Source organism: Protopterus annectens, chromosome 5.part0 (genome assembly GCF_019279795.1).
Source record: "Protopterus annectens isolate FY-2018-M chromosome 5.part0, PAN1.0, whole genome shotgun sequence".
Lineage (NCBI taxonomy): Eukaryota > Metazoa > Chordata > Ceratodontiformes > Protopteridae > Protopterus > Protopterus annectens.
This window is the reverse complement of record NC_056735.1, coordinates 1,172,216,513-1,172,239,436: the sequence shown is the minus strand read 5'-3', so window position 1 is coordinate 1,172,239,436 and position 22,924 is coordinate 1,172,216,513. Positions and strand designations below refer to the sequence as shown.

Here is a 22,924-nt window from a genome sequence, read left to right as displayed (position 1 = left end):
GGCTGCCTAAAGGTAAAAATCCATTGGGTATGAAGTAGGACAGGAGTATGATTATAAGGAAAGCATTCTAGATAAAAAAATAGTGCAGTAGCTACATCTGCTGCGAGGCAAGTTGTGTTGACTGTAACCATTTTATGTAGTACAATAAACTGTTACTGCCATTTTGCAGGTCCGGCATGAACTTGCCAGCAAGGTGTTCAGCTGCTGCAGTTTCATCATGAAGCATGACTACAAGGTGACCATCTGTCTGCTGCCACATATCCTTGTCTATGTTTTACTGGACTGCAGCAAGGAGGAACAGCAGGAGGTAAGATCATATGGGAAAAAAATTACAAACTTAGAATTTGTATAGTTACCCTTCCAGTGCAGTTTCAAAAACGTTTAAATGAAACACTTATCTTCCATTTTTGTCCTCTGTACTTTATTCATATTTTTTTCTGCTCCCCTTCCCAGGATCTTGCCCACTGACTTCTACACCTTTGCTCAATTGACATATTCATTCCAGGAGAATGGGAACCGGGTATTTCCAAGCCATTGAGCGAGAAGGCTGTGGCCTGTTTATTCCAGCATGAGATCTACAATGACCCATCTCTTAGTGAGAGACGGGTGATAATGTAGCAGGCCAATTTTCTGTTTCAAGGGGGCAGCTTACCCTCTCCCCATGGCACCCCCTCCGATCCCCCAATTGCTGCCTTACATGAAGAAGTGCACTTGTGTATGCTAGTGTCCTTTAATTTGTGTAATATGAATGCGCTGTGGTGGAGCAAGTTAAGCTTGCTCAGAGCTCCAGTGGGTGAACACCTAATTCTCCCTTTAGGTGTACCCATCTAGTGGGCCAGAAATGCCTTTCTCCCTCCCAAGATGGGCAAGCCTGTACACCCACTCACTCCCATCCAACCAGCCATGTCCTACAAGCACCCAAGCCACTAATCTAACTCACTTTTCCCATAGCATAGCCAGGACTTTACCCCTGTATGCCCCAGAGCTGACATCTATTCATCATAGTTTGATAAATATGCAGGCATTTACAAGATGACCTCTGCTATCCCTGCATGAAGCTGCTGCTTCTGTAGTTCCTCCTGCTCAGTGTGTACATCTCAGCAGTGAGGTATATGAAATTTTTCTTTATTTGAATGAAGCTTTATTGAGCTCAGAATAAACTACTCACTTTTCCCCCAACCAGTAAACCTATATACCATTCACTAGTGTTTTATTTTTGCTCAGTTTTCATTTCTCCATCATTCCTTTTTTAGTTTATATTCCATAAACGTTCCCAGTATTGTGTTTGTGTACTTTGTGTATAATGTGCGCAGTTTAGTAATTGAGAGCTGAAGTCAGGGTGATTTCCAACGTTGTAATGTCATTTACTTAGTAGCCATTGTTGCAAGACTCATTGTATTCTTTATTTGACTTTCCCCATGTCAAACAATAGCACCTCCGGACAGTGACACCAGTAATGATATAACTCAGCTGGTTCATATGGCAATACTAGCATCTTGGGTTGGTTATATAAAACGCTTTGAAAATAATCTACATGGAGATATTAAATATTGTACCTTATTTTATATTATATAGTCCTATTTCACAATGATTTGTGTGTTAAATTAATCATGTTTATGTTGTCAAGCAATTCTTGTTTGGAAATGGATGTTTGCAAGGAGATTTCCCATTTCAGTTTCCCTGGATACATATTCCTGTTGTTATCCCATTGTATTGCATAGCTCAGTGCAATTTATCATTTATTAGTATCAAATTCCTCAATATCCTTTGTATTTCCTTCAAACAAAATCTTTTTTGTGGAAGTTAAACCGAATGCATTTATATAATTTTGGAATTGCATACTTTTTTATAGGACATCAGCTAGATATTCTGCATCTTTCATCTTTTCCATGGTAGTCCTCCAACAGTCCTTTATTCCTTATCACTTACTCTTCCCTCTAACTAACAACCCCTCCCTCCAACTGCTTAATTTCCTTTATAATACCTAGTACTTGTTCCATGGTCTTTCTAACCCATGATTTCCACTTTCTGGTTATCATTTTTTTGGTTGCTAACATAATTCAAGTTAACAAGACCATCTTGTGTGCTGACATTATAGCTCGCCTGCACTAACTTAGCAGCATTCTCTCTCTTGTAAATTCACCATCATCTGCCCTAAGGCATTTTGCAGTGCCTCTTTAAACTCTAACTCTGCACTTTCCCATAAAACATTCCCCTTCCACTCGCTATACAACTACAACAATTATTCTGAACCTGAGAGCAGATCCTTTGTAATTTACTCAGGATATCAAAATATCTACGTAAACATTTCCATGCAAATGTTCTAAACCATCTTTATTTTGTCACCATACCATTCACCCTGCGGACATCAAAAATCTGGACAATGGCCCATGAAAAATATGACCATAATGGCCAAAGATCTGGATGCTAATTAGCATAAAGTTTTGGTACCTAATGGTTTAACTCTTCCCACCCCAGTAGGATTGTGAGATACCACCACTCAGAAACACCAATTTTAAAAACAGCGGTGACAAATTGACACGAACTATACCCAGAATAATAGTGTTTCATTTATATTAACATTTGAACTTAATTTGTATAAAGCTAAAACACAATTTTTTATAAATAAAAAATATATATATATTGGTGGGATAGCCCACCAAACTAGTTGGCACAAATAAAATAAGTAATTGCTACCTTGCAGTGTCAATACCAGAATAGTAATCCAAACACCTACTGAGTGAATACAACCCCCTGCTTTCTAATGCTGCACCAAGCATCAAGGACAAGTATGCAGCCTGGTAAGCTAGTGATAAAGCTTTGGAAAAAAATACAAAATCTAACATATATCATTATACTGATAATGGAACAGCAATTCATAGGATCATAGGAGGTTACTAGGCTACTGGCCCTGAGGCCTTTATAAGCTTAGCCAAGAGTTTAGCCCATGTTTAGACAAATCAGCACTCAACGCCCCTGTCCAGCAGGGACACGGGTGGAATCCCAGGGGTATATTTTCTGTTTCCCATCCAGTTATCCAGGTTGCACTTTAAAAGGGGTAAAGAGGTACTCTGCTTGATGTGGAGAGGGAGTCTGTTCCATAAAACGGGGTGCCTCTGGGGCACAAATCTGTCCCACCAACAAGTCTTGATGTTGCAGACCAGGCTGAGGCCACGCGTGTGGGCTACTTCATTGGAGCTTGACTTGAGAATATGTAGCAGTCCCATCAAGGTGGGGTCCGTGATCGCCTTGTATGCCAGACAGAGGTCACCTCTGAGGAGTCTGTATGAAACTGAGTAGAGGGATAGGGCTTTTAACCTCTCTGTTTATGGTAGATGTTTGAGGCCCTGGATTCTCCTGGTGAGGAACCTGTGTGGTCACTCCAGCTGCTGCATGCGCTTTGCAACGTACATGCCGAAAGGGGCGCTGTACTCAATATTGGGCCTTATAAGGGAAGAATACAGGGATGTTGTGGCTTCCTTGTCCCTGGATGAGATACTCTTACTTATGAGGTGGGCCATATAGAAGGCTTTCCGTACAATGGAAGCAATATGGTGGTCAAAAGTCAGGTTCTATCAACCTGGGTGCCCAAATCCCTCATGACTAATTGCGTGCTTAGGACATTGTTATTAACGTGATAATTTGTGGGGGATGTCACTCTCCCCAAAGGGGATGATGATGCATTTTTTGGTATTCAGCTTGAGGCCATGTTTCTGGCACCAGTCATTTGTCTGAGTGAGACCCTCTTGGAGGATGTCCACATCACTAGGGGAATTGATGACAGCACCCAGCTTGCAGTCATCTGGAAACTTAATCAGCCATAGCCCAATGGTTTTGGCCTACACCTCAGAAAGGTATATCCCAAATAACAGAGGCCCCAAAACCGAACCCAAGGGTATGCTACTCTACTGCTTGGGGTGGCTTCCCCTATTTTGACTATGTGGGTTCTATTAGTTAGCCAGTTTGCTACCCATCTGGTAACATATGGATTGATGCTTAGTTGAGAGAGTTTATCTATTATGCCCCAGTGGGGAATAGTGTTAAAGGCTTTGGCCAAGTCAGGATAGGTGATGTGCACCGTCTTTCCCTCATCCATGGCTTTGGTGACCGTCTCAAAGAAATCGACCAAATTTAGCAGACATGACCTCTCCTTGATGAAGCCAAACTGTGTGGGAACAAGTGTTTGGAGGTTGCCAATGTCCTTGTTAATGAGGTCCATGATAATCCATTCCGTGGCTTTGCAGATCAGGCTAGTTAAGCTGATGGGTCTATAATTTCCCGGATCGGTGGACGCTCCACCTTTGTGTAAAGGGATGACAGTGGCTGTCCTCCACTCAGGTGGTGCTCAGGCTTTGGTTGAATAAGGGTGCCTAATGGTGCTGCAAGTTCCTGCCTGAGTTCACGTAGGATGCAGCCTGGGATGCTATTGGGTCCCATGGAGGTTGTATTTTTTGCCTTTGAGAGAGCAGTGATGACCTGTTTCTTAGATGTAAGGGGAAGGGTCAGCTACTGGGGATGTCCTGATTTACTGATGGGGGGGGGGCAGAGGGGTAAAGTTTTCACTGAATCTGTCAGCCAGCATCTTTGCTGTATCTACGGCATTTGTATATGTGGTGTCCTTGACCACCAATTTTGAACAGATCTGGGTGCTTCCTTTGAGGTTGTAGAGATACGTGAAGAAGTCCTTCTGATTGTCTCTAGTACTTGTGGCCAGTTTGGACTTGGTTTGCTTTGGAGGATTTCACTAGTGCTCTTATTTGCTTGTTCAGGCTAAGGAGGCATTGCTTCCAATTGGGCAGTTAGTGTTGCTACTACAGTTAACATATCTTCCCCATGTCTGTATTGATTTTCCCATTGTTTCTGGCTTCCTTCCACCTTCAAATGTATTACAGGTAAATCGGTAGTCTGTGTGTGTGTGTGTGTGTGTGTGTGTGTGTGTGTCTGTGTGTGTGTCTGTGTGTGTGTCTGTGTGTGTGTGTGTGTGTGTCTGTGTGTCTGTGTGTGTGTGTGTGTGTGTGTGTCTCTGTCTGTGTGTGTGTGTCTCTGTGTGCATCTGTGTGCATCTGTGTGCATCTGTGTGTGTGTGTGTGTGTGTGTGTGTGTGTGTGTGTGTGTGTGTGTGTGTGTGTGTGTTTTCTGATGGGTTGCCGTCCAAGATTAATTTCTCAACATTTACAACCAGTAAATGTCAGGCTTCTTTCTGGCTCTCCACCAGTAACCCTAACTTGGAGTAAGTAAGTTCATCAGAGAATTAAATTAATTTGAAACCGTCAAAAATGACTGCAGTCTGATTACTTGCCAGGCTACCACCATGGTAGTCAACAGCACTGCCTGACTGCCAGCAATTGAGGTTAAAATACAGCCATGGCAGGGGCAGTAGAAAATGTGTATGAAGGATTTCATCTGTCAAAGAAAAGGTAAGAGAAGTAGCATAGGCTTAAAAAAATACTGATAAACAATTTTATGCAGTGTGGTCCCAATTTTAACCAGTCATTATTAATGCATGCATATATACAACGATCCAAGTCCCTCTTCACCCACATACGAGTCACTGGACTCTAAAATAATATACTACACTCAATTTCAACTTGCTCACGTCCTCAGCAACTCTCCCCATCCTCCTCTGTGCTTCAGAACTGCTTTGGAATTCACAGTAATTTTACTTTTCTCACAGACTAATCTTTTATTTTACTTTTGTGGATTTAATCTTGGACGCCGATGATGTTCTTATCCTTCCTGGTGGCAGATGGGGATATTTGGTGGACTGCTCACAGGCTTTCTGTTATTTCTTGCTTCCCAGTCCTTTTCCGTTTCCATTCCTTGCATTTCCAGTCCTCTTTCAAATACACATCTTGTTGCTGGGCTTCTCTTCTAGACTCTGTGGTGATCATCTGATGATCCCTTTCTGGCTGAGCTGCCTGCACAAACCTAGTCTTAATTTGGTAGTTAACTTATCTGTTGCCTTCTTATTTTCAAACAATAAAAGTTTTAGTCTCAAACTTAACCCCCCCCCCCCCCCAATTTGTGTAAGGCCACATCACACTTACGCACATTGTAAAGTCTTGTGGGGTTTATACACTGTGTATGTCTTGCTGAGTCTGCTCACAGAGCCATTATGGCTCAATATCATCATTTTCGTCCTTGTATGCCAATGATACCGCAGGGCATGCTGACGCTGTGTGATGACATCAGCAAGCAAGGGGGAAGTACAAATAAAAATGAAAAATCAGAATTTAAAGGGGCCATTCAGGAATTCATGGCATCCTTTAATCTTAAGCCACAGAGCAGAATTTTTTGCCAAATTTGTGCATTTGAAAGGTATGTTTGTCACATACCTCAAAGTCCTGCACGCTTCTCTTATTGATCCTTTGAAAATTGTCCTCCTGACCTTTTCTCCCAGTCTTGCCTAAGTTCTTCTGATTGATTATAATTATCATGTGTAATTCTGTATGTTGTACTAATTATCTCCATATCTCTCAACTGTACTGATTTTCGCAGAATGTTAAGAGTTTTGCCTCATATTTTTGGTGTGTTCCTCCTAAAATCTGTACTTTTCTGAGAAATAGCTGAGGAGTGAAGTTATTAAATAATGACAAACATTTGAATTTAAGACTCCATATCCTTCATAAAATTCTATAAACTTTCGAAGTTTATAAGAACAATATTTAAAATCTGTCCCTATTTGTCTCCCTTTCATTGTAGGCTTTGTCCAGATGTTTTGCTCTAAGAGGTATGATTCTCTTTTTATAGCCTTGGTTCTACCAAATATTCTATAAGAGTTAGCCACTATCCTATCATACATGTTCTTTCTCTCTCTGTCTATATTCTACTTTCTTCCTATCATGTAAACAAAACAGTTATTTGGTTTCCTCACTTTTTTTTAGTTTTCCCCATGGATAATTTGCATCTTATACCACAGTTCCTTGGTTAACTTCCTTTAGTTACTTCACTGTGTTACTTGCCTACTTTCTTTCCCTTTATTTGGGAACACTGTCAGCAAAATCTCCTTTTTCCATCTCTCACTAGCTTCTTTTTCAGCATACTGTCTGACACTTTGCCTAGTTAGTTTTGTTCTTCCCAAAACACCTGCTTCTGATAAGGCCATAAAACAACATCTCACTGTCTGGTATTTCATCTTTCTAATACAGTTTTCCCTTCTACTTTTACTATGTTTAAAATAGACTTAACTGCATAGCCTTAAAGTGCTCATTTAAAAGCAGACAACCCCCATGCCCCCTTAGTCTGTCACTAGGATTGTCTTAACTCATTTAACCGTAGGCCTGTCTTCTTCCTAAAAAAGTTCATCGGTTCCTTATTTATTTCTTGCCATAATTTATCATCCATTTGAGTGACATACATCTAGCCAACATACAGAGTTAAGGGGAAAGAAATATTTTCACTTCCTGTATCTTACTATCCGGATCTGTAATCAAAAACTTTCTCCCCCTTACCTTGTGGATTATTTTCTGCTACGTTTCCTCCCACATCTCCTTTGCTGCCGCTAATGAGTCTTCTCATGCCATATTCATAGGTATTTCATTTTTCATACCCTCAAAGTATGGGAATTGCTGAACTAATTCATATGTGAGCACAAAGTTTACAGAAATGGCTTGTGTTTGTCTGTTTATTTATAACCCCAAAACACTTGAAATTACTCAACGTATTCCATAGCACAGAAGCATCTCATTTTGGATTTGTCGTTTATAATGTTATGTCACCCATAAACAGTGTTCTTCTTTCCTGTCCCCCTTCCACTCATACCCTTGGTTGATTGCACTTCTTATTTTAATTGCTAATGTTTATAAATGTGTTGCAAACAGCTTTGGGAAAGGAGGCATCAGTTTATCAGACAAAATTCCAACTCCTTCCTTATTTGTTTAGTTGTTTCAGTAGGAAATGCAACATCATCCATTACCCTACACACATAGGTTCATAGGTTCATACTAGACTATCTGCCCTAGGGCATTTATAAGCCTAGCCAGAATGTGTTTGGCTTTCTCCACCCATTTTAAATTTATTTTGCTATGCCCTTTTTCGAGGTTAGTATACTGTGCCTCTGTCTAACAGTGACACAGAAGTGATACCCGGGGTAAACCTACGATCTCCCATCCACTCATCAAGATTCCTCTTGAAGAGAGTCAATGAGGGACTCTGCCTAACCTGGACTGGGATTGTATTCCAGAGTGAAGGGAGCCTCTGGGTTATGAATCTGTCCCTCCAGCATGTCCTATTTATTTCAGTGCTGAGGTTCAAGTCTCTCAAGCGCTCGATAGGATTTGAATTTCTGAGGTGCAGCATGTCCATTAATTCCGGGTTGGACATGGCTTTATACGTCAGGCACAGATCGCCTTTGAACAGGCGGTATGCCACTGAGTAGAGCTGGAGTTTCTTTAACCGGGTAGCATATGGCATCTGTTTGAGCCCTTTGATCCTCTTGGTGAGGTTCTTTTGGGGTCTTTCCAGTTGCTGCAGGTGTCTGGTAAGGTACATCCCAAAAGGGCATTGTACTCAATTATGGGCCTGATGAGGGATGAGTAAAGAGGCACGATGACCTCCCCTGATCTAGATGTGAATCCCTTCATGATTAGGTGGGCTAAATAAAATGTTTTTCTAACCACTTTGGCCACGTGGTTGTCAAATGAGAGATTGCTATCAACTTGGGTCCCCAAGTCCCTAATTACTTCTTCTGTACTTAATGGATTACCACCTATGTGGTAATTTGTGGGCACTTTGTTTTGCCAAAGGGGATGACTATACACTTTTTGGCATTTAGCTTGAGGCCATGGCTCTGGCACCAGTTGTCTGTTCCTATGAGGCCCTTTTGGAGGATGCTTGTGTCGGCTGGAGAGTCGGTTATGGCACCCAGTTTGCAGTCATCTGCGAACTTGGTCAGCCACAGTCCTTCCGTGTTGGCCTGTACCTCCGAGAAATATATACCAAACAAGAGAGGTCCCAGGACTGAGCCTTGTGGGACACCACTTGTAACTGGTTTGGAGTCTGACATGGCTCCAGAAATTCTAACCATGTGGGTTCTGTCCTTGAGCCAGTTTGCAATCCATCTAGTGACATACATTCCAAACTCATCCCATCAAAAGTTTTTTCTGCATCCAGGCTTACAAGTAGCAGTGGTAATTATTTGTGCTTTGCATCCTTCTGAATTCGCTGTATCCATTAATATTGCTAGAGAGGGGAGATTCTTAAGTAAAATCAGGATGGATATTCCCCTCTGCAAATCCACAATGATCTACGACTGTTGGTTTTGGTAACACTCTTTCTACTATAGACATATATTCTTTGTAGTCATGATTTAATATTGAAACTGGTCTATATAAGTCAGAGTCTTAAGTATTTTCCTCTCTGTAGGTAAAACCACCACCACATCTTTCTTCCAGGATATAGACACCCCCCCCCCAGTTTTCAAAACACTATTAAATATCCTTCCGTAGCCTTGTTAGGGTATTCCCCCAACTTCCAGATTTCTTTGGGTTTACCATTTGAACTTGGTGGCTTGCCTATAGCTTTACTGCCAACCACCATTTTTATTTCTTCCTTCTGTATGTTTACAGTAGACTGTTGAGCCCCTAACTGCACTACCTTTGGCAAGCTCAAGTTTACTGTGAAATTCTCCATCAAAATCATATCTTGATCGCAGTGCACCATTCATCTGCTTTGTAAAGACTTGCAAAAATCCCCATAATATTTCCCTAATTCCTTCAATGTATTTTATCATTGTTTATGGGTTTAGTAACCCTCAGCTTTGCTGCTGCTGTCTGCACTAAAAGTTTTTGTGCTGTGGGGTTATTGTCATGGAATAATGCCTGAATGCCACTTTACCAGCTTATACAAATTGTCCAAATATTCTTTGATACTTTCAAAGGCACCTCTCTATTGCTTCTCTTCATCATCAGTGAGAGTCACTAAGTTACTATGCAGTGTTTTAACCTTTGCCAGTCCGTCAAATATTTTCTTTTACCATATTTTCATATTTCTCCTTCATACATTTTTTCCACAGCAGTGAAGTTTCCTTTTACTGCTTCCGAAGTTTTTTTCAGACACATTTCCATCTTTTGTATTCCTGAATCTAATCTGCTGCTCACACCTTAAATGCCTACCTTTTAAATAAAAAAAAAAAAAGTGGGGGAGCACCGACACCAATTTCCCCACTATTTTGGGGTTTTACCCTAACTTTTAATAGGTGCGTCATCAGATGTAATAATCAGATGCACCTTTTGTCCCTCAAGTCATTGAGCATGCTGATCTTGACCTTCCTTAAGAATCTACACTGTCTAGCAGTGGTCTCCCTGCTTAGGCCCTCTGCAGTGTCCTAATTATTGGAGTATATTCCAGTCTCCATCTCAGTTTTTAAGGCATCGGGTACATATCCTGTAGAGAGATTCAGATTTTAAAAAGTTAACCAGAGGTTCAGCCTGATATTATCTTGTGCTGATAGAGTCAAGCTGGTATATCATCAGGACCTATGGATTTAGTGTTCTTGGTTCTGGACAGGGATGGTATAACTTGATCATTGGTGATTTAGGGAGTGGGAGAATGGTTGCAGAATAGTGGGAACAACAGGGTGGATAGAGGGTATGAAGCTGGAGCTAAAGTTACTTGCTACAATAGTGGCTGTTGGCTTAGAATCAGGGTACTTGTTACTGTTTTCCTCAACAATGCTCTAACCTGACATATACGTTCCAAGTTCCTAAAGTAGCTAAAGATTTTATGGTTGTGTAGTGTGTAGTGGTTGTAACAATCCTAAACTCGTATTCAGCAAGTGTGAATAGACCTCTGAGAAACATGTGACAATTTTGGCTATGGGTTCAAAATCTGGGTACTTCTGAACATGTGTATGTCGCCTAAGAGCAGTAACTGGCTTGATTTGGAGAAATACCCAAGTACTCTGGGGTTTGTAAAGATGTTCAAAGGTTTTAAAGAATATAGATTTGTGGTCACGTTTAACTAATGAAGTGGAGACAGAGGGTGGGATGCAGGCATTTTCTGTGCTGGTGAGGGCACTGTCAAGAATATGAGAATGTCTTGTGGAAAGTTTGAAAATTTGTCAAGGAAATTGCCATTGATGAAATCTAAGATATGCTGAATATATGTATTACTAGTGGTGTAGGTTTGCCTGTTGATGAATAGATAAAGTTGTTGAATAGAATGGTGTTAAACTGGATAGAGCTCTCGCCTAGAAGATTTAAATAATCATCTTAGTAAATGGTGGAAATAGAGAGTATCTGTGGTTGGCAGTGATGCAGTGGAGTGGTTAGTGATGCTCATTGTGTTTCACTGCTGCAGTCATTACACTTGGGTTATCCTGCCATCAGGCGGTCCCGCAGTCGGCCAGAGTTCCAAAGTCTTGGTCCAGCATCGGTTGATGTCGCCTCCTCCCTGACGTCAGTGCGTCAGGGGTATATAAGTAGCAGCCGATGCCATTTTCTTCAGTCTTTCTTGCCGCGCGGTGCCCGAAGCAAAAGCAGTTTGCAAGTGTCGGTCGACCGACTCCTGAAATATCAAATTCGATTTCTGAACTGAAGTCTTCAATAAAACTAAGTACCCCGTTGGGGAAACTTTTTCTTGCCTCAGACCGATTTCAGTAAAAGTTAATAATTGTATTTCTTGTGGGAAGCAAATACCTCATAAGGATTTTCATTCTTACTGTATCCCATGCCTAGGCCCAGATCACGACGTCACTAGTTGTCGGTTTTGTGCTAGATTTAACAAACGCACTATTAAACGTCTGTTTGATTTTGCTCGCCATTACTTTGGCTGAAGGTTTAATTATACAATGCCGTCGGAACATCCGACGACCAGCATGCACAAAAAACGCAAAGATAAAGATAAGGACAGGCATCTGAGGCCAAAAACTGGTGATGAAGCCTCTTCTAGGCCAGTCGCCGGTTCGCCGGTTTTCAGTGAGGCGCTTTCGCAGCCCCTGACTCCCACTACCTCAGAACCACAGGCCGTGACCGACTCCCACGTGGAGGTGCCTAGGCCTCTGGATACTCAAGGTGTTGGGCCAATGGAGAATTAACCCTTCAGATGGGTCCGGAGCCACTGAGCAGGCATCGGCTTCTGAGGGTGTTTTCAGGCCTACACAACTTACCATTGTAACTACTGCCAAGACTAAAACTACATTAAAGACAAAGAAGCAAGTACAGCATTCTCCTGGACAGGCCTCCATGCCTAAAAAACAGATGCTTAAAATGGCCGAAGACTTGATAACTCTGATCAGGGGTTCCCATCCCCTTCCTGATAAAAGGCCTAGGCAGGATACAGATTGATTCCTCTGACCAGGTTTCTTTATATTCTGATTCCTCTTCAGACCAGGGGTATTCTTTACCCCCCTGTGAGGACTCTGATGCTGAAGAATCAATTCCTTCAGCCTCTCCTCCTGAGGATTATTCTTTAGGGGAAACTTTACATACCATGAAGGAGCATTTCCACTGGGAGGGCCAGGATTACTCAGAATCCAAGAAAAGGCTCAGAGACTTTCTTTTATTGCCTCAGCACAGGCCCCTTGCTATTCCGCGTGTTGGACATTGTGGATGATATGTTCTCTGAATCTAGTTTAAATCCTGATTCTTTACCCCCAGCTCCAGTCAAGCCAGACAGGTACTACAGAGCCCCTGACTCGCACAAATTTCTTTATAAAAACCCTGTTGCTGACCCAGAAACTATTTCCCAGGGTCCCAAAGGGGTAAAGGCTTCCACGGCTAAAAATCCAGTTCCCTCTGATAGGGATTCTAGAGCATTAGACATATGGGGGAAGAAAGTTTACACCTCAGCAACTTTGGCAGTGAGGGCTTTAAATTGCCAATTTCACATGCTTAAATATCAACAATATTTACTGTCTCAATTAAAACAGAAAATGAGTACAAATGCAGAACAGCCTGATTATAAGGAAATGCAGGATTTATTGCATGCAGCTGAACAAGTGGGAAAACATACTTTGCAATGTGGTTTTGATTCATTAGAAGCTTCTTGTAGAGCAGCAGTTACAGGATCTGTGATCCGAAGGCATGCTTGGTTGAAAGAACAAATTTTACCAGATCATGTTAAGGCAAAATTATTGGATGCTCCTTTGCAGCAAGATAATTTATTTGGTATTAAGGCAGAAGAGGTATTAAAGAAAATGGAGGATAAGGCAAAATCTATGCAAACAGTGAAGGATTTCTTACAGGTACAGCCACCACGATTTAGCAGAAATTGGCCTAGAAAAAATTGGTCCTTCCCAGTGTCAGACGGGCCACAAAGAGGCAGATGCCCAGGAGGGAGATCTCAGCCACAAGGCTCTTACAGACCACGGCAGTGGGGTGCTTCAACTCCAAAAGGAGGTGAGGACAAGTCACAACCTTACAGGAAACAGTCCCAATGACTTCCCCCTTCCTATGCCAAACTCTTCCCTTTTGGCAGCTCCCTTAGGACGAAAACTAGCACTTTTTTCTCAAAACTGGCAAGCAATCACCCAAGACAAATGGGTGATGAATATTGTGTCTCAAGGTTACAGGTTCCACTTTCACACTTTTCCAAGGCTAAAAGGAATGCCAGACCTGCCACAAAATCAATGGGCAGAGGCACAAAAACAAATTACATCCCTCATGGACATGAGAGCTATTCAAAAAGTACCACAACAGGAAAAGGGACAAGGATTTTACTCAAGACTCTTCCTGGTCCCCAGAAAGGACAAAGCCTGGAGACCTATTCTGGACCTTTTTACTCTAAATACTTACCTGGATGTTCCGAAATTCAAAATGTTGACACTACAGCAGCTCCTTCCCATGTTGGGCAAGAAAGCTTGGCTTGTTACTTTGGACCTCAAAGAGGCATACCTGCATGTCCCTATCAGACAAAATTGCAGAAGATACCTCAGATTCATAGCTGGTTCAATGCACTACCAATTCTCTGCACTGCCCTTTGGCTTATCTACTGTGCCGAGGGTCTTCACAAAGTACCTGGCACCAGTAATTGCATTTTGCAGACAAAAAGGAATTCAAATATATCCATATCTGGACGACTGCCTGATTCAAGCAGAGAGCAAGGACATTCTTCTAAAGCATCTGGTGTTCGTAAAAAGATTGTTAAGTTGCCTAGGGTACACAGTAAACAAAAAGAAATCAAAACTAGTGCCCTCACAAGAGATAATATTCCTGGGTGCCAGCTTAAATACAACTGCCCAGATGGCTTATCTCACGCCAGACAAACAAGGACAACTGACTCAGTATTTTCAATTGATGGCAACAAAGTCCCAACTCCCTGCAAGAAAAATTCTGCAGGCCTTGGGATTAATGGCATCCTGCATACTGCTAATTTCATATGCAAGACTGCATATGAGGAAATTACAATGGTAGCTAATAAGTGTTTGGTCTCAACACTCTCACAGCTTGGAAACAGTAATACCACTAATTCCCTGCCTACAACAGGAGTTTTGATGGTGGGCACAGGCATGTCACCTCAACAAGGGTCAGCCTTTCACTCTTCCCACAGCCAGGCAGACTTTAATAACAGATGCTTTGGACTACGCCTGGGGAGCACACATGGCAGGAAAATTTATTCAGGGCAAATGGACCACAGACCAAATGCATCTTCACATCAATCAAAAAGAGATGTTGGCTGTACAAAATGCCCTTACAGCTTTCAAGGATCTTCTGCATCCAGGACAATTACTATTAAAGACAGACAACACCACAGTACTGTGGTACATAAACAAACAAGGGGGCACTCATTCTTACCCCCTATGCAGACAAGCCATGACCTTGTGGAACACAGCTCTAACCGATCAAGTTCATCTGCAAGCACAATTCCTGCCAGGAAAGAAAAACACTCTGGCAGACGACTTAAGCAGAAAGATCATGGTTCCTCACGAGTGGAAATTAAATCCACAACTCTTCAGCATGATAATGCAAAAATGGGGGTGCCCGGACATAGATCTTTTTGCCTCACCACTGAATTGCCAACTACAAAAATTCTGCACAAGGACTTATCACACACAAGCATGGAAAGTGGATGCTCTTTCGTTCAGCTGGAAAAGCCTAAATGTGTATGCCTTCCCACCTCTGCCTCTCCTTTCAAAGGTACTCCTAAAAGCCAGACAAGAAAAAACACAGATGATTCTGATTGCTCCAGACTGGCCACGCCAACATTGGTACCCAATCTTAAAGAACTTAGCTCAAGGCCCACCTTGGATTTTGGCTCAAATTCCACACCTTCTGACTCAGCAAAACAATCAGATCCTGCATAGACAGCTCAAAACCTTAAACCTGGCTGCATGGCAGATTCATTAGCCAAACAGACAACTGCTCTCTCTAAAGCTGTTATGGATGTCATTTTGGAGGCCAGGAGGCCTAGCACCTTGATCCTCTTGTCCCTAACATTCCTCAGATACTACAATACTTAACTGAGATGCTGGACCAAGGGACTATCCTTCTCATCCATTAAGATCCACGCTTCTGCCTTCTAGGCTCATTACAACACAGATCCTCCTATTTTCTCTCACCTATTGCTAAAGCAGTACCTCAGAGGGGCTAAAAACATAAGACCGCCCTAGAGAGCACCAACACCTACTTGGGACCTCAATTTCATCTTGGAAAAGCTCACTTTGCCTCCTTTTGAGCCAGCCAGTTCAGCAGAGTTAAAATACATATCATGGAAAACTGCTCTGCTTCTGGCAATAACCTCAGCACGAAGAGTCTTGGAACTGCAGGCACTAATGGCAGTGGAGCCTTTCATCATTTTCCACCAAGACAGGGTTTCTTTAAGAACAAACCCTTCCTTTATGCCTAAGGTGGTATCCAGTGTGTCTCTTAACCAAACTATTCACTTTCCAACATTTTATCCAAATCCCCAGAATAAAGGGGAGAGACTTTTACATTCCTTGGACATACACAGGCAATTGCGCTTCTACTTGGACAAAACAAAGGCTTTCAGAAAAACTGAACAATTGTTTGTATCATATGCTTCAGGATCACAGGGAAAGGCTATTTCAAAGCAGACCATTTCAAAGTGGATAGGACACTGTATCTGGTTCTGCTACACACAGCATGGGAAACCTGTACCATCAAAGATTAGGCCACATTCCACCAGGGCAACTGCTACTTCTACTGCCTACCTTAGAGGAGTACCTACCAAAGACATTTTGGAAGCTGCAACCTGGAGTTCAGTACACACCTTTACCAAGCATTACCACTTGCCCCTTTATTCTAGATCCAGAGCTTGCTTTGCCACTGCTGTGCTGCAGGGCCTTATAGCCACACCAAATCCTTTATAGAACCAGCCACCCTGACTCAGCTTTGGGATTCAACCCAAGTGTAATGATTGCAGCAGTGAAACACAATGAACATAGTACAGTTTTGTACCTACCATAAATGTAGATGTTCGAGTGTCTTCACTGCTGCAGTCCTGGTTACCCACCCACCATCCCCTCTTTCTTAGCTGGGTCTTGCCTATAACTTTCTGCACTATTATACCTATGTGGAGTATTTGCTGGTTGCTACAGGTTTTGTTTTTACCTTATTGTATGTTTTGCAAGAAATATGTATTGCCTATCTTTTTGGGGGCACCTGACATCTGGGGCAAGAAAAACTGAAGAAAATGGCGTTGGCTGCTACTTATATACCCCTGACGCACTGACGTCAGGGAGGAGGCGACAGCAACCGACGCCGGACCAAGACTTTGGAACTCTGGCCAACAGCGGGACCGCCTGATGGCAGGATAACCCAAGTGTAATGACTGCAGCAGTGAAGACACTCAAGCATCTACATTTATGGTAGGTACAAAACTGTACTTTGTCACTTCACAGCAAGAGGTTTGATTCAGTTCTCTGCTGGGGTGCCTTCTGTGCGGAGTCTGCATGTCCTCCCTGCATTCATGTGGATTGCCTCTAGGTGCTCTGGTTTCTTCTCACATTCAAGACGTGCATCTGAAACATTTCTTCTTGGGCCTTTGCTGACAATGGTCTCTGCCCCAGTTGAACTTTCCCAGTAAACAAATATAAAATAAAATAAATAAGTGTAGTAGTTTAAGGTTAATTTGGTCTTTTGTAAATTCTAGGTTGGGGTCATCTGGATTTGCCTTGACATGATGGGATCCCAGATAAATACAGAGCTCCCATTTTCCAGTGGGTGTAAAGGAGGGTGGATGCTCAGACTAATGTATACAAGAGTGTTATGAATGGATTGAAACTAAGTTTCAGTAACTCTGCATTTATGAGTGTGCCTAGGGTCAGGAGAGCCACAGGTTTGGGAGTCTTTTTGGTTGGGCTCTTACCATTTAGCAGTGCCACATTAACTCATTCGCTCCAGAGCATCTCAGAAAAAGCTGCCTGCTTAATTCAGCTGTAGGAACAACAGTGCAGCCTGAGCTCATTTTCAGAAAATCCATTTGTAATACCATACAGAAAACAAATATTCATAATTCTTTAACTATAAGAGCCAGACTAAAAATGTAAACGTGAAAGTTGTTCAGCAGACACTGACCTTTCCAGCAGTGTAAATGTTGATAGTGCATATCAAAGTCATTATTAAATATTTGGCAAGGAATGTGGATATTGTGCATATTTTTTACCATTTTGGAAAAGCAAAGCACAATATCTTGGTCAATGTGCCATGCAGACCTATACAATTTGTATTTAATTTGTTAGTATGAATGTCAGCTTTAAAATGATACCTTAACCATTACTGTGTGATGCTCCTTTATGGAGATATTCACAGAGATATGATTAATATAATTCTCATAATTGATAAAGCGTTGTATATTATCACCTGTAACAGACAGAGCTTACATAGTGTAGAAGTTGTGCGTCTGAATGTCAGCTTCAGAATGATGCATCATTTGTGTGCTCACCATGCTCCCTTGCAAAGATATGGGCATAATAATGAGAAGTATTGTAAATGTATAATTTTCATAATCGTACAAGACTAAAACTGTGATATCTGTACATGTGTACAGTGCACAGGCACAGTTCTTTTACCATGTTGTAAAGAGTAACACTGTCTTCAAAGTGAGGTATTACTTGGCAGACTGACAAGCTCCCATGCAACGTTATTTACCAAAATATGAAAAAATCATAATTTCCATAACCTAACTCCAAAACAAACTTTGATATCTGCACATGTGTACAACATACAGGCATAATTTGTTTACCATGTTGGAACCAGCAATACTGTCTTCAAAATAAGGTATTACTTGGCACATTCATATACTCCCTTGCAAAGTTATTTACCAAAATATGAAAAAGAAAATCATAATTTCCATAACCTAAGTCTGAAAAACTTTGATATTTGTACATGTGTACAACATACAGGGACAGTTCTTTTACCATGTTGAAATTATCAGTACGGTCTTCAAAATGAGATATTACTTAGCACATTCAGATTCTCCCTTGCAAAGTTATTTACCAAAATATGAAAAAAATCATAATTTCCATAACCCAAGTCCAAAACAAAATTTGCTATTTGTACATCTGTACAACGTATAGGCACAGTTCTTTTACCATGTTGGAACTATCAATACTGTCTTCAAAGTGAGGTATTACTTGGCACACTGACATGCTCCCTTGCAAAGTTATTTACCAAAATATGAAAAAATTATAATTTCCATAACCTGAGTCCTAACAAAACTGATAGCTGTACATGTGTACAGCATTCAGAAGCAGTTGTTTTACCATGTAGACACATATGATTGTAAATATACACATTCTTGGTGTGGCCAACATACTGCTGAATGGGTACATGTAAGGAGAAAAAGCAAGGTAAGGGCCGCCACTCCACTAATGAACCCAAGACAGCCATGGGACTTCAGTGGCAGGCAAGGCCATCTGATCTGTCCAATAGCTGTGCTGGCTACCCACTCAGACAAGCTGATACCACTGCAGTCTCACGACCTCCTTCAGTGTCAGCAATCTGCCTTACCTATGCCTTTTCTCTTTATATGTGTCCATTCAGTAATGGACCTAAGGGATCAAGTTCTGTATTAGTAAGCCCTTCCTGTCATCTACACATGCCTGATTAAAGCAGACTAAAAAAAGAAGTATTGCAGGATGGTCACTGACATATTAGATTGTACATTGTAGCACTCTCCTGAAACAGTTCTTTCTCAGCATCCTCACCAGCTCCTTACCACAGTTATTTGCCAAACTCAGAAAAATATATTTTACACAACACATTTCATAATATAGTTTTACTTACTATACTGGTCCTACTTGGTCATGGGTGTTTTCCATTCTTCTCACAAGCTGCATGTTACCAATCCTGCTCTCCTCATGCCATTGTGGAGGTCAGTCAAGAACAACACAATGCCCTCCTCAGTTAGGTGAACGCCATTCCTTCTGAGCAGGTGAACATCTTCCGTGGTGATGCTGTCATGGCAGATTGTAGATCCACTGACCTTGTTGTTCAAGACATTCTGTAAACATCTGGCCTTGTGAGCTGCCTGTTGACTGTTTGCTGTTTTCCATATCTGTCGAGGAATTATATCGGATCACAAAAAATGACAACGTGGCCACCAAGACTGCAGGTGTTCAAAAATTGCTGTGATTTGAAATTGTAGCCTTCCGAGTGGTTGTCTGATGACATCATTCCCTCCAATGTGCAACAGAAGAATGTCAAGCTCAGGGTAGATGGAACACTTCTCTTCCAACAACTACAGTACTCCACTCCAATGTATACCTCTTCTTGCAATCCAGTATATCTTCACATTGGATGTGGGGAAGGTCAAGTTGTACCGGTTTTCAATTTCGGAGGCATGGCTGGCAGCCCAGTGAATGTAAGAATGGCCACATACCCACACTGTCACTTGTCGTTCTCCTGGTCATGAAGCCATGTCACCGTCAGAAGGTGGACAAACCTGCACAGAAAAGAAAATGCAAATAGATTGCTAATGATGTTTGACAGATGTATTGGAAGACTACATATATATGTATATCATATGCATTACCTGGTTAGACCATCCAAATCTTCACTCCTATCCACAGGGGCATTATTCTTTTAATTAGTAAAAAAGATCATAATTCTCATAACCACGGTCCTAAACAAACTGATATCTGGGCATGTGTATGGCATACAGATACAGTTCTTTTTATATCTTGCAAGTACTAATACTGTCTTCAAAATGAGCTACTACTTAGCATGCTGACATGTTCCCTGACAGTTATTCACCAAATATGAAATAATATCATAATTCTCACAACCAATTTCCTAAACAGAAAGTGATATCGGTACACCAGACAGACAAAGTTTTTTCCATCTTGTAAGTACTAAAACTGTCTTCAAGATGCCAAGTTCCAGAATTTTAGAATTAAATATGAAAAATATCTGTAGCACTCATAAACATATGGAGTGTCCCACACCTGTCCTTGCAATGTGATAATGACTTTTAGTAATGTAAATAACAGTAATACCTGCCAATGATTTTATTTGACAAAAGCTAATGACTCAGTGTTGTATTGTAACTGCACAAATAAGGTTACAATCACCTGCATGTCTTGACTGCAAAATTCTGCATGCTCTAACAAAAGGTGATAATTGCTCCACATAACCTATATGTGGGGCCTGATATGGGGCACCTCTAGTAGGCCAGGCTCCGCAATTGTCTTGTGTGGAGACACAGATCCATCTCTGTACTTCTCCCGAAACAACAAATGCAGCAACTACCTGATTCTCCCACAGGGACAAACCCCAAGGGATGCACTGATGCACAATTAGCCCACTGGACTTCTGTATGCCTTTCTCCCCATTCATTTGATTCCCAAGTTTCTTTAGAAAGCCAAAAAGTTAAAGAGGACAGTAATCCTCATTTCCCTATATTGGCCCCAAGAAATCTGGTTTCCCTTCCTTTGCCGTCATCTTCAGAAGGATCCCTTTTCAGACCTGTTGTCACATCTGACAGGAATGACTCATCCCAACCTTCTCAATCTCAAGCTGACAGCTTGGTTCCTCCAGTTCCATTGATTGCCACACACCCAGGCTCCCCCCCCCCCCGGTCATATCTTGATGTCCTCTCACTCATAAGCCTGTCTACTCAGAAACTGTGTAGGAGTTTATATGATCAGGCAAACTTAAACAACTTCAAGTTTCAACAAAACATGTTCTAAAAACAATGATGTATATTTAAATGATTCACAGCCAATGTTATATGCCAACAAAAGTAAACTCATCCTGTTCAAAATTGGCTCATGACACATTCAGTATCACTACAATGAACAGCAGTAATATTGGACACGTATCACACTAAACTATACAGTCTTGGTGGCCATGTTGTCATTTTCTGTGGTCTGATATAATTCCTCGACAGATATGGAAAACAGCAAACAGTCAACGGGCAGCTCACAAGCTCAGACGTTTACAGAATGGCTTTGTGTAATCTATGTGAACTGTCTAGAAGATGGGCGGTGCCTGAATAAAAGACACTGTTATTTAACAAAAGTTTGAACCAGGAGGCGAAAGCTAAATAGAGATATTCAGGCCATCCCTGGCACAACAGGAAGGCTTGCCAAACATGGTCTCCCATGCTGACAGAATCAGGAACCGCATAGAATGACACTAACACTTCAGGCAGCCTTTTAAACCAGTTGTGTTGTATTTGAATTGAGGCAGCAGTCTTTAAGATGATGGAATGCTACTCAAGCATAATGTCATCCATGCCTCAGACATGAGCGAGCATAGCAGGTTCCATTCTGTCTTTCTGCATTTTCATGCAGCACCCACAATCAATTCACCCTTACATGAACAACCACTAGGTTGTACCCATAATTACTGGGATGGAGGGACTTAAAAGCTCTCATCACATCACAAATCGTTTTACCATCATCCTTTTCTTGTCCATCCTAGTGAGGGTGGAGTTAGTGTGCCTAGCTATGACTGCACCAATAACTAGAACATTACCTATGTAAATGCAGATTTTGTGTTCCTTCAGGATTTAAGTTGACAGTTGTTGTGTCTTGTTTAGGTAGTATGCATAAGTGGTGGAGATGTGAGTGTTTTGGATGTGCTTGTGGAAGTAGGGAAGATGGCTGTAGTATCAGTATGGCACAATAGGCAGGGATTTCTTAACTACCACATTATAAGCTATAGTAGTGATATAATTTGTTTTGTAGGGTGTTTGGGTTGTGGACTTGGACTGGAGTTTGATGTGAGTGATTAACCTTTCTGTATTTCTCACAGACTTGGGTCAGTGTTGGGAAGCGGCAATGGGCTTGTTAGTAAGCATGAGACAATTCTGACATCATCTGAAAGTGCCGAGTGCAAGTAGACTAGCCTCAGAAGAGACTAGGGCAAACTGAGACCCATGCTGTAAGATGTAGGTGATGGGCACATTAATGAACTAGTATGGGTAGTGGTTACATTTAGATTCAAACAAGTTAATCTAGTGGACTAGCACAATTAGGGTACTAGCTGGTGCATATAGGAAGACCTTAGTTATTAACAAGCAGAAGGTAGGTTTCTGCAATGAAGAGTTAAAACTCTTCGTTTAAGGGGAAGCTAAATTTCTGCAGCTATAATGTTATATAACTTAAATTAGTTTGTTAATTTTTATCTGGCCATAATATAGACTTAACTGATAGTAACATCTGCAGTGGGTGTAATGTATAACAACCCACAATCAGGTACATCTTACACCATAGTGCAAGGAAAACAAGTGGAGTAACTGTGGCTGTTGATAATTTCAGTGCAATAGTAAAGGCAGTTGAACAGTGCCACTACAAGATGAAGTAGACTGATGTCCTTCCATATCACTGTTGCAGTATTCCTTATGTAAGGGATCTCTTGCCAACGATAACCCAACTTTTGGCCAGTATACCAAAGCCTTTAGAGTTTACAGGCATTTAACTTCACACATATGCCCCCTCGCCAAGGCTTAGAGCACAACAGTGACATACAAATGCGCACACCTCAGAACGTCTTTGCCACGAGTCTGAACACCATCATGG

The 22,924-nt window shown here is 41.6% G+C and overlaps 1 protein-coding gene across 1 annotated transcript in view; it reads left to right on the top strand.

The window, feature by feature from the left end:
- The window catches only part of ATR (ATR serine/threonine kinase), a 1,835,177-nt gene that overhangs the window by 1,026,485 nt on the left and 785,768 nt on the right, over positions 1-22,924 (top strand). The window contains exon 26 of the mRNA XM_044071973.1: positions 170-307. Coding sequence (XP_043927908.1) covers positions 170-307 — 138 coding nt within the window. The remainder of the gene's footprint in view (positions 1-169; positions 308-22,924) is intronic.